At 45.0% G+C, this 12,510-nt stretch overlaps 1 protein-coding gene across 6 annotated transcripts in view; it reads right to left on the bottom strand.

Moving 5' to 3' along the window:
• The window catches only part of elna (elastin a), a 97,347-nt gene that overhangs the window by 19,711 nt on the left and 65,126 nt on the right, over positions 1–12,510 (bottom strand). For all 6 annotated transcript variants that reach the window (XM_077207519.1, XM_077207517.1, XM_077207516.1 and 3 more), the window contains 13 exons: positions 12,229–12,297; positions 11,614–11,649; positions 11,470–11,535; positions 10,995–11,069; positions 4,306–4,341; positions 4,162–4,227; positions 3,199–3,234; positions 3,058–3,123; positions 2,405–2,491; positions 2,246–2,278; positions 1,892–2,011; positions 1,711–1,743; positions 1,566–1,625 (listed from right to left, as the gene is read on the bottom strand). In XM_077207519.1, coding sequence (XP_077063634.1) covers positions 1,566–1,625; positions 1,711–1,743; positions 1,892–2,011; positions 2,246–2,278; positions 2,405–2,491; positions 3,058–3,123; positions 3,199–3,234; positions 4,162–4,227; positions 4,306–4,341; positions 10,995–11,069; positions 11,470–11,535; positions 11,614–11,649; positions 12,229–12,297 — 783 coding nt within the window. The remainder of the gene's footprint in view (positions 1–1,565; positions 1,626–1,710; positions 1,744–1,891; positions 2,012–2,245; positions 2,279–2,404; positions 2,492–3,057; positions 3,124–3,198; positions 3,235–4,161; positions 4,228–4,305; positions 4,342–10,994; positions 11,070–11,469; positions 11,536–11,613; positions 11,650–12,228; positions 12,298–12,510) is intronic.

Here is a 12,510-nt window from a genome sequence, read left to right as displayed (position 1 = left end):
ATTCAATGGCGCGGGCGCCTCTGACGTGCGACCAATGAGCTATACCTACGTCATTACATGTCAGAGCCCACCAAGGGGGCGTGGCCTAAGCCTATAATAGTCCCCTGAATTCGCTATTATAGCAGGTTTAACGACTGAAGCGACAACTCGCCAGGTTACTATAGTGCGGCCGGCTCCGCAATACTCGTTCCCTCTCTCAGGGAACTGAGGTTAAGATAGTAACCGAGTAGTTCCCTTTCGAACGGCCACAATAAAGTTCCCAATCAAAGTTCTAACCGCTTGCTTTAAAAAAATAAATAATAATAATAATTTTTTATAATTTTTTTTTTTTAAACACTTAAGTACATTAAATATCAGAAAATTACTTTTGATACTTAAGTACAGTATATATAAGATACTTTAAGACTTTTACTTAAGTAATATTCTAAAAGGTAACTTTCACTTCTACCAAAGTCTTTTTCTAGGACGATACTTGTACTTTTACTCAAGTATTGCTTTCTAGTACTTTATACAACACTGGTTGTAGTGTACTTTATTGGTTGAATATTTGAAAATGTTATAATTTCAAATCCAATGGGATATCTAGTTTCTGTTCGAATTCGACCTGGGACTCCGTCAACTCCGCCCGAACCTAATGACAGCACAAATGCCATTAGACTTAAGGAAGGTCACGAGAGCCGTGGAAACGGAGCAATGCCGGTGCCGGTCTTGAGTAACACGAATGAGCTTCGGAAGGATAAAAGGAGGAGGGATGACAGTGGAAGGTGAGAGAGGACCAAGCCTGGACTTTATGTGTTGTTTTGATTTAGTTTATGTGGCAGTCATCTGTGAGGGGCTGCCACTTAACTTTAGTTTTGTTTTATATTAATTTGTGATTATGTTATTTTGATGTATGTTATGTATGTTAGTTATGTTGAACATATGCGGGTTCCATCCGAGTCTGCCTTCATGGACACTCGATGGGATGGAGTGACTTGCCAGGCCGATGGCAGCGACTTCATCCCTCCCACCCCAGCAAGTCACTCCAGCAAGTCACTCCAGCCTATCGCCTCAAGCGTCCTTGGCAGGAGACACTGCTACAAAAAGGTTCACAATTTACTACGCCTGAGTATAATATCCATGGGCTGTTGTTACCTTACTTTGGGGTCTTACTTAAAACAAAAGTGGTGCCAAATACTTCCACAACAGCAAGCATAATTTGCGGGGAGCCATGTAGTATTAATGAGACAAACATGCTCAGTCAACTGTTTCAAGGAACATGGTTACAGTAAAAAATTGAATTTATGCTTTTAAGCCTAAGGTAATTTAACAAGCTATTTAATTTGGTGTAGAAACAGATACTTCTGATGTGAAATAGAAAAACAAATTGTATATGAATAGGCAAAGTTGAATACAATGTAAACCAGAACAAGTAAAATTACTGAATAAATCATATATAATCTCTCTAAATGAAAACTTTGTTGTTCACCTCAATTCAAACTCAGTAATGTCGTTTGTCAACTGTTTTGATATCCTTCTTTACTCACATTGTAAACAGCTGTTATATTAATATTGCCTATAATTACCTGGTCTCTGGAACCCAGGCACAAATCCAGTCCCTCCTGGTAAACTACCACCACCCAAACCTAGATAAAGAAATTTGATTTAGAGCAGACAATTCAATGTTCCTAATCTCTGGTTTATATATAAATACTCAGCTAATATAAATACCATATTTAAGAGCTTTGGCACCAGCAGGGTATCCTTTAACACACAAATATAAACAGATGAGCATTACAATACAATGCTGAAGTCCATGCACTTTCATCCAAAATTTCAAAAAAATAATTATGTCTAACATGTCAGCTAATTCAGTTTTTCCATCATACTTTCCAGAATAAAGTAGTGATACCTCCAGCTCCAGTTATTGGTACTCCTCCTGGTACTCCTCCTGGTACTCCTCCTGGGACTCCTCCTGGGACTCCTCCTGGGACTCCTCCAGGGACTCCGAAACCTGTTCCTCCAGGTACTCCTAAGGCCACAACAGCATAGTCTTTGACCAAGCAATACTCTACTGACAGTACTGTATGTATGTGCAGGGTAGTAATTTTAAATAGTTCATATTATAATATCACCACAATAATTGTCTATTACAAACACCATTCCAGCACAAATATATGGCACAATAAAAAGTGCAAACTATTTATCTTACAGAGCATTGCCAATGCACTCTAGACAGTGTCTAAGAAAAGAGTCAAACCCATACCATATTTAGGAGGTTTGATGCCAGCTCCTACCCCTGAAAACATTGATCACTGTTACGAAATATTTACCAAAAATAAATTACATCGTGAATCAAAATGAGCTTAACTGACAAACAACAGTTGTGAGAAATTGAGACAAATCAACATATACAGTACTGCACCTCCAGCCCCAGGCACACCTCCAGGAAGTCCACCGATCCCAGCAACAGAGCCGTAGCCTGGGAAAACACCAGCCCCTCCTGCTCCTCCTACAAACAAGTCATGGGCAGCCAATCAGTGTCAATTTATTTCTGAAGTCTTTATTATAGTACACATAATGTCTGGTAAAAGGGCTGAGAAAGTGCTAATTCAGCACAGCACTTTTTTTGAAAATGATAATTTGTTTATCATACTCTCTAAAATATCAAGGCAAACCATGATACTCTGATGTACAGTGAAACATACAATGGTACTTAATGATTACTATCTTAGTGTACCAGGGTATTTACATGACACTTAAAGGCTCTTCATAGAACACTGGCAATATCTAGGTACTAGCAATTTCAAGATTACTAGCAGCCCATTGCGCCAAGTTCTTGCTGTTATCCTTGTAGTTTTTTTTTTTAATCAAAATTCAAGATAGTGGCCAAACTAACTGCAGCACAAATTTTAATTGAACTGATAAAAGGAGAAAAACTTAGCAGCTAATATTGAAGCCAATAACTGCCATCTGAGATTTGACGAGAATAAAGAATTTACAGTTGTGCTCATGGATATTTTGTTTACCAAGTGCCTCAAAAAGCTAGTTAGTTTTGATTGTTTTGATTTCCCTCACCTCCTGCTCCAGGGTACAGTCCTCCAAAACCAGGCCCAGCACCAGCTCCACCTGCCCCACCCAAACCTGAGAGATCAGAGAATACATTATAAGATGCTGTGGATATCTAGTCTTAGACTGAATCATTCAAATCTATCTTACCGTATTTAGCTGCTTTGGCTTGAGCGGGTGTCAGACCTTGTAAAGAAAGCAGAAATAAATGTATTGAGACTCTATGATCACTGTATGGGATTTCGTGAAAAATTTAATAGATATGGACATTATGGACATAATTGGCCATGTCCCAAATTACATGGACTAGAGATACCAATCGTCCAACCTCGAGGGTTCAGGACACGGTGCAGGATTCCACTTGAGCCCAACCCTCTTGGCGGACCGGCCAAGCATAACCATCAACTCTGGATCAGGATCCGGCAACGCAACTCTCCCAGAAGGAGGAAGTGCAGCCAAGTCCTCATCTCCAGACTCAAGCTCACCCTCTGATGCTACGATTGACATATGTTCGGCAGGGGGAACCCCGAATTAAACGACTGACCGGTCATGAGAGGGGCCAGCGCTCAACCGGAAGCTTCAAGGCTTGCGGTGTTTGAGAGAAGTGAGGGCCCCACAGGGATTGGGTACTGGGCGGAGAAGCCCTCACTCTGATCCTCAAGTCACCCTGGCTATTCGTCGAAGTAGCCCTCTTTTGGGGTTGGCCAAAAGAAGCACTAGATCGAGGCATAAGTAAGGGGACACCACCTCGTTTGATGTATAGGAGTCTCCAACTTAACACTGCGATGTCATATTCCCGAAATAGGAACATGAGTCATCCACAAATCCTGCTTCAGATCTCGGGCAGCTAGTCTGTCCTTGTCATTTGCAGGAGTAGTTTATTTTTTTATTTTTTTTATTTTTATCAAAATCCAAGATAGTGGCCAAACTAACTGTGGCACAAATTTTAATTGAACTGATGAAAGGAGAAAAAACTTAGCAGCTAATATTGGAGCCAATAACTGCCATCCGAGATTTGACGAGAAGGAAGAATTTACAGTTGTGCTCATGGATATTTTGTTTTACCAAGTGCCTCAAAAAGCTAGTTAATTTTAAATGTTTGTTTCCACTCACCTCCTGTTCCAGGGTACAGTCCTCCAAAACCAGGCCCAGCACCAGCTCCACCTGCCCCACCCAAACCTGTGAGATCAGAGAAGAATACATTATAAGATGCTTTGGATATCTGGTCTTAGACTGAATCTTTCAAGTCTATCTTACCGTATTTAGCTGCTTTGGCTTGAGCGGGTGTCAGACCTTGTAAAGAAATCAGAAATAAATGTGTTGAGACTCTCATTGTAATGCAAGATATGGGAAATATGTTATAGATATGGAGATTATGGACATAATTGGCCATGTCCCAAATTAAATGGACTAGAGATACCAATCGTCCAACCTAGAGGGTTCGGGACACGGTGCAGGATTCCACTCGAGCCCAGCCCTCTCGGTGGCCCGGGCAAGCATAACCATCAACTCTGGATCAGTCTCAGGCAATACAACTCTCCTAGAAGGGGGAAGCGCAGCTGAGTCCTCATCTCCAGATTCAAGCCCACCCTCTGATGCTACGATTGACATCTGGTCAGCAGGGGTAGCTCCGAATAAAACGACTGGCTGGTCATGAAAGGGCCATGCTCAGCCGGAAGCACCACGGCTTGGGGTGTTTGAGAGGAGTGAGGAGCCCACAGGGATTGGGTACGGGGCGGGAAAGCCCTCACTGTGATCCTCAAGTCATTCAGGCTATTCGTCGAAATAACCCTCTTTTGGGGTTGGCCAAAAGAAACACTAGATCGAGGCATAGGTAAGGGGACCCCACCTCGTTTGATGTATAGGAGTCTTGAACATAACACCGCAATGGTCATAATCCAGAAATGGGAACATGAGTCATCCTCAAATGCTGCTTCAGCGTGCTGAATGCCCCGAGACTTGTTGCAGTTTTCATGGCCGTCAGTCTGCGCCAGGGAACGACCGCACCCAGAAACACACAGGTGATATGACATCTTGAAAAATACGCAGTCAGACTTGTGTTACTCTTTCAGGAAATAGCTTTCTAAGGTGCCGAAGCACACAGGAGAAATGGCCGCGGCAAACACTGGCAAGGGATGGTGCAGCCCGCACAGTAAAGCACTCACTCTGAATGCCCTCTAACCAACCAACAATCAAATAAAAAAAATGCTGTTAAAAAAGCAGTTGAGAGCGCTAGAAGCTCGGGACCTGCAATGTCTCACACTGTCACACCGACACCAGATGAGAGGCTTCTTCCAGAAGAGCTCAACATACTCGCTCGTTGCAAACCAACACTTTTCAGAGACATACAGAACTGTTTGACTCCGAAGCGAAATGCAAATGGTACGTACATCCGCTTCCTATTTATACACGCGCTGTGGGGCGGAGCGCAAGATGCAAATCTCGCATCCCAATGTGCATTGGCTTGTTCTGTTAACACTCGAAGATGATAGGCTCCCTGACGTGATCCCATTATGTCGGTGACGTCGACCTAACGTTGAACGTGACCGACTGAAAGGGAACGTCTCAGGTTACGTATGTAACCTTGGTTCCCTGAGAGGGAACGAGACGCTGCGTTGAGACGCGGTGGGAACGCTCTGCGTGATTGCGTCGTGAAGCACGTGTATAATCAGTCCAATGGAAGAGCGAGACGTCATAGGCGGTGACGTCATAGACCAGGAAGCTATAAAGCACACCAGAAAACAGACCGCGACAGCTTCTGAAAAAGCCTGAAGCAAGTCGATCAGGGCATGCAGGAAGTATGGCGGGAGAACGCAGCGTCTCGTTCCCTCTCAGGGAACCAGGGTTACATACGTAACCTGAGACGTTCCCTTTCAAGGGAACTCGAGCTGCGTTGAGACGCGGTGGGAACCCCATACCCACTACGCCATAAGACAAATGCCCGTTCTGTGTGAAGTCCTTGCGCACACTAGAAGCAAGCAACCTAGCCCCGGGAGTGGAGAGGTGTAGGTCTGTAAAATCTGACAAATGTATGAGGTGAGGACCAGCCTGCCGCATTACAAATATCCTGAAGGGAAACACCCGAAATTAAAGCCTAGAGGCAGCCATACTCCTAGTAGAATGGGCCTGAACAGCCACAGGTGAACGCTGTCCGGCCGCTTCATAAGCAAGTGAGATAGCCTCAACTACCCACTTGCTCATTATCTGTTTAGATGCAGGGCAACCTATCTTAGGTTACCCGAAGCAGACAAATAATTGTTCTGATAAACGCCACTGAGCAGCTCTGTGGACCTAAGCATCCAAAGCCCGGACAGGGCATAACAGATTTAAGATTTTCCTGATCTGGGGTATTAAAGGTGGAGGACAGAAGGCCTGGAGCACAAATGACCCGCACATTTAGTAGGGACCTAGAAATACAACCCGATCTGGGGTGAAGAAATACTACCACCAACCAGGTGCAAATCCAAGTACGTGCAGGCCTCAGCCTCATGTACCACGGAGAAGACAAAATTAAGGATCTCTCCTCAGAGATAGCCCAGCAAAGAAACATTCATTACAGAAATCAAGTACTGTACCAAAAGGGCAGAAACGAGATTCAGAAGGCGTTCTCTGCACCAGGCAGAGAACAGCATATTAGACTTCTCGTGGAGGTGGCTCTAGACTGGAGTATGGTCTCCACGACCTCGGTCGAGAAACCTGAATCTATGAGCTGGGCCCCCTCAGAGGCCGAGCCCACAGTATCCACAACTCCAGAGCTCCCAGGAGCAAAGATATCGGGAAAAGCGTATAGGTGTAGTGGCAACCACACCTATTACATTACATCCAGTCCAAGCGGAGCTGGATGCGTGAGGGAGAAACACAAGGGCAATGCATTGTACAAGCGATGCGAAAGGTCGACTTGTAGTTTGACCGAAGTTCTCCCTAAGAAGCTCCACCACCTCGGGGTGAAGTCTCCATTCCCCGGGCCACAGCCCCTGCCTCAACAGGATATCTGCTCTGATATACGAGACCATCAGTGTGTTGTCCGGACCCTTCGCCGACCAACCACTCATGATTTCCCCTGACTTGTGAGGGAAACATCCGTCGATAGCATTATGCGTCGACAAGAAGCCCCCAACACTGGGCCTGGGCGAGGAACCAAGGTTCTTCCACATGACCGAGGCACGAAGGCATAGCCGCGTGACCTTGATCATGCGAAAACGGATTTCCCCTCGGAGAAAACCCCTTGGTCCCGAGCCACCACTGCAGGGGTCTCATGTACAGAAGGCCAAAAGTAACTACGTTGGACGCAACTGCCATGAGCCCCAGCCAAAGACCGTTCACCGAGCGGCCACTCATGACCGCCCCCCATCCTGTGAGGGAAGCATCCGTCGATAGCGTGACGCGTCGACAAGAAGCACCCAGCACTGGGCCCTGGGCGAGAAACCAAGGCTTCTTCCACATGACCGAGGCACGAAGGCATAGCCGCGTGACCTTGATCATGCGAAAACGGATTTCCCCTCGGAGAAAACCCCTTGGTCCCGAGCCACCACTGCAGGGGTCTCATGTACAGAAGGCCAAAAGTGACTACGTTAGACGCAACTACCATGAGCCCCAACAGTCTCAGAGACTGTTTGCAGTGAGTGACTGACCTAGTTTTACATTCTTTACGGCTGTGAGAATCGCAGAAATACGTGCAGGAGACAGACGTGCTTGCATTGTTGTCGAATCCCATAATACACCTAGAAAGTGGTCCTCTGAGCTGGGAGGAGTACACTCTTTTTGGTGTTGAGCCGCAACCCCAACCTCCTTATGTGGGACAGAACGACATCTCGATGTTGAACTGCCAAAAGCTCGGACTGAGCTAAAAATCAACCAATCGTCGATATAATTTAATACGCGAATGCCCTGGAATCTCAGAGGAGCCAGAGCTGCATCCACGCATATTGTAAAAGGTGTGGGGTGATAACCTAGGCCGAATGGAAGAACCCGATACTGGTATGCTTCGCCCCTGAAAGCAAACCTCAGGAACCTCCTGTGATGAGGATGGATAGATAAGTAAGCGTCCTTTAAGTCTATTGTGACAAACCAGTCCTCGGACTGGATCTGTGACACAATCATATTTAGCGTAAGCATAATATGCTGTTTAATTGACGCAGGTCTAGAGTAGGACGCAACCCCTCATCCTCTTTCGGAACAATGAAGTAATTGCAGTAAAACCCTGACTGTCTGCCGGGAGGAGGAACCCCTTCTACAGCTCCTTTTGCAGAAGTGTCAGTACTTCCTGCTCCATAACCAAAGCCTGCTCGGGGTCCACCACAGTGGGGAGGACCCCTAGAAATCTGGGCGGACAAGAACCGAATTCTGAACCCTTTTCTATAGTGTGCAGGACCCACCGAGAAATATGTGGCAGTAGTTTCCACGCTGCCAGAAATTCTACTAGGGGAACCAGTCTCTCAAGACTGGCCTCTGGATTTGGTTGAACAGTCAGTACGGTGCCCTGAAGCGGCGAACCGGCAGGGAACAACCGAACTGACCATTCTACAACCCTCCTCGGAGGATCGTATGGGGACGCTGACACCTCGGTGCCCTGAACGGCGAACCGGCAGGGAACAACCGAACTGGCAGCGCTGCGACCCCCTCAGAGAGTCGCACCCCAGAGGGCGCCGAGGAGAAATGATTTCTCAAAACCGTCCCTGCCCCGGAGGAGCCCTCAGAAGCTTTATTAGAGAGGACAGTCCTCAGATCTTGCCTCCCTTTAAATAAGTTAGTTCCAATGACCCTCCTCGGAGGATCATTGGAAAAAGCAGGCACCTCGGCACCCTGAAACGGCGAACCAGCAGGGAAACCGAACTGACTGCTCTACGACCCCCCTCGGAGGATCGTTTGGGGACACTGACACCTTGGTGTCCTGAACGGCAAACCGGCAGGAAAACCGAACTGGCAGCGCTGCGACCCTCCTCAGAGAGTCGCACCCCAGAGGGCGCCGAGGAGAAACGATTTTCTCAAAAACCATCCCTACCCCGGAGGGGACCACCCTTTAGAAGCCTGATAGCCTCGGCATCAGGGCTTCCTATTGTCCAAGCTTTTTTAGAGATAAAATAGTCCTCAGATCTTGCATATCTCTAACTGGCTAGACTGCTACCGCCACCCAAGTCCCCTTTGATTGTGGAGGAGCCCAAATGGCGATGCTCGCTGTGCTGCGAGGAGCTTAGTAGACTGAGACTGCTCCGCCCAGCAGTCTCAGGAACATAGATTGGTGAGGAAGCAACCTCTGGAACGCCGCTGAACGGTTTATTCTTAATTTTTTGAAAGCGGAGCATCCAGAAGAACAGATATAATTTTATCTTATTTTTCTTTACTTTTAAATCAGAAAAACGTATATATATATATATATATATATATATATCAGTCCGTGGCCACCAGCAGGAAAACAACCGAACTGGCCGTGTGCGACCCTCCTCAGAGAGTCGCCACCCAGAGGACGCAGAGGAGAAACGATTTCTCGAAACCGTCCCTCCCCAGTATAGTTTATCTGTTTTTGCACGACGCAATTCTCGAATAGCGTCAGTGCTGACAACCTCACATTCATCCATGTCTTTATAATTTACCCACCAGCGTTGCCTAATAAAAAATTTTATTTAGATGGCTGGTGGGTAACGTCGGGGTTAAAAATTATGACGCCGACTCGGGAGAGAGAAAGCTAGCAAGCGTCTCTTTAACCCGAGGCACTGTCATACCATGATACTTAATACCCATAGCATTACTATAGTTAGACGTAGGGCATTAAACACATAAAATAGAAACCGACTTATTCCACGATCTTGACACCTCAGTGTGGTGTGGAGATAGGGAAAAACGGCAGTCCCCGACGAGGAGGCTGAGATACAGAGTTTTCCTGTTTTTAGATTTATTTCATCTAATAAACTCCTTATTTTTACTCTCATAAAGTTCAGCTGGCCAGAAAATATTTAACTAGCAACAGCACTAGATAAACCTCCTTTTAAAGCTCCTCTTTATTCAACAGAGTTATGAGCTGACTTATTTATTCATTTATTGAAAACTCAAACATCTTCCTTTTCTTAATATCTTTATTTGTTTTGTTCTCTTTTTCTAAACAAAACACTAACGATACCAATTCCTCGGAACTGGAAATCGCCAGCACTGGATCTGGCAGGTGAAAGCTGAGATAGGGCGGAGCCCGTCCCAAACCCCGCTGTCAGATCCGTTTGCGAACCCAAAAATGCGAGTCGCCGCCGTGCATCGGCAACAGCGGGACCCGCGCGGGGAGCGCGAACCGAACCGTCCTCCTCGAAGAACGCCCGGCGGGAGCGGAGCGTCCTCACGGACAGTTTCTCGCAATGCTCACAGTCAGCCCCCTCGAGAACTAACTGTGGCATGCTCCACTCCCAAATAGTAACAAAAAGCTGATGTGTGTGTCCCCACCCGTGATATAACGTGGGCAGGGAACAACACAAAAGCTGCTTGCTCTCTTTTGCCATAATATATATATATATATATATATATTGCAACTTGACAGACAACAATAAATATGACAAGGACAGAATACACAGATCGCTTGCTGAAGGCAACAGAAGCTGTCGCGGTCTGTTTTCTGGTGTGCTTTATAGCTTCCTGGTCTATGACGTCACCGCCTATGACGTCTCGCTCTTCCATTGGACTGATTATACACGTGCTTCACGACGCAATCACGCAGAGCGTTCCCACCGCGTCTCAACGCAGCTCGAGTTCCCTTGAAAGGGAACTATAGTTTTTTGTAATACTTCTCTCACCATATTTAGGAGGCTTCACTCCACCTGGATACACTAAAATAAAATTAATTGGTAAAGTAATTTCTACAACTATTAATATAGTTTACCTTCATTTCTATAGACTAACACATTTTTACCTCACAACACGAATTTTAGGTTTCATCAGATGCAATATTAGTGTGATGTAAAACTCACCTCCAGCCCCTGGTGCTGTTCCAGGAATTGCTCCAGCTCCTCCCGCTACTCCACCAACTGGTACACCACCTGCACCTACGAAAAAAGACACAAGATGTTTTGAGATCATCTTTTTTTAAAAGTCTTAATATATTTTTATATTGTAATATATTTTAATAAAAAAAGCAGTGAACCACTTTAAAAAATGCCCCTGAGACTCTAAAATCCATCCAGTAACTTTTGAGTGGCTTTATCTCAGGCGCTAGTCTGTCCTTGTCATTTGCAGGAGTAGTTTATTATTATTATTATTATAAAATCAAAATCAAAGATTGTGGCCAGGCTAACTGTGGCACACATTTTTATTGAACTGATGAAAGGCCAATAACTGCCATCTGAGATTTGACAACAAAGCAGAATTTACAGTTGTGCTCATGGATATTTAGTTTACCAAGTGCCTCAAAAAGCTAATTAGTTTTGATTGTTTGTTTCCCCTCACCTCCTGCTCCAGGGTACAGTCCCCCAAAACCAGGCCCAGCACCAGCTCCACCTGCCCCACCCAAACCTGAGAGATCAGAGAAGAACTCATTATAAGATGCTGTGGATATCTGGTCTTAGACTAAATCATTTAAATCTATCTTACCGTATTTAGCTGCTTTGGCTTGAGCGGGTGTCAGACCTTGTAAAGAAAGCAGAAATAAATGTATTGAGACTCTATTATCATTGCAATGGAAGATATGTGAAAAATTTTATAGATATGGACATTATGGTCAAAATTGGCCATGTCCCAAATTAAATGGACTAGTATATTCAGTAGAGTGTTCATTTTGTCATTCAAAAGTGTGCTACCTAGTTTTGTGCTTTGTGCCGTCAAAGCATCTTTTAGCTGAACCTACACTTGATTGTACAGCGCACTACTACCAACAGCAACATTAATGAGGCATTATGTCACTGAAAGCAGAACATGATTTTGCCTTTTAGGACATCCTTTTTTCTGGTGAGGTTAGGAATAGGATTAAGATTAGGATTAGGACAATGTTTATTTGACAGGAAAGTTGTTCTAGGACCGATAAAAATGTGAACTTGGAGGCAGACTGCAAAGATTGAGAATGTAATTTGGGAAAGGGCCGTAACTGACAACAACTACATCCACAAGGCCCTGAACTTCACTTATTTTATTATCTTATATATATATATATATATATATATATATATATATATATATATATATATAAATATTGTACAGACAGACTTTTACCTCCTGTTCCAGGGTAGACCCCTCCGGCACCTGGCACAATCCCAGCACCACCAGGAACTGCTCCTGCACCTGGAGCAAGGCAGAACCATGATCACTCAGTTTGACATTGCCAATGCTATATTCCAATCCTCCTGCAGGAGGACCGCTGTCCTGCAGAGTTTAGTTCTAACCCTGAACTTTTGTTTGTACTTTCCTGGTAACCATAAAGACATTGAGTGGCTTGTTTGAGTGTGTTTGATTTGGGTTGGAATCAAAGAACCCTGGTATATCTAAAAAAAAAAA

Source organism: Siphateles boraxobius, unplaced genomic scaffold, assembly GCF_051911475.1.
Source record: "Siphateles boraxobius isolate OS27281-9 unplaced genomic scaffold, OSU_SipBor_1 6, whole genome shotgun sequence".
NCBI lineage: Eukaryota > Metazoa > Chordata > Actinopteri > Cypriniformes > Leuciscidae > Siphateles > Siphateles boraxobius.
The sequence above is the reverse complement of the archived record's forward strand: the minus strand, read 5'-3'. Positions and strand labels throughout refer to the sequence as shown.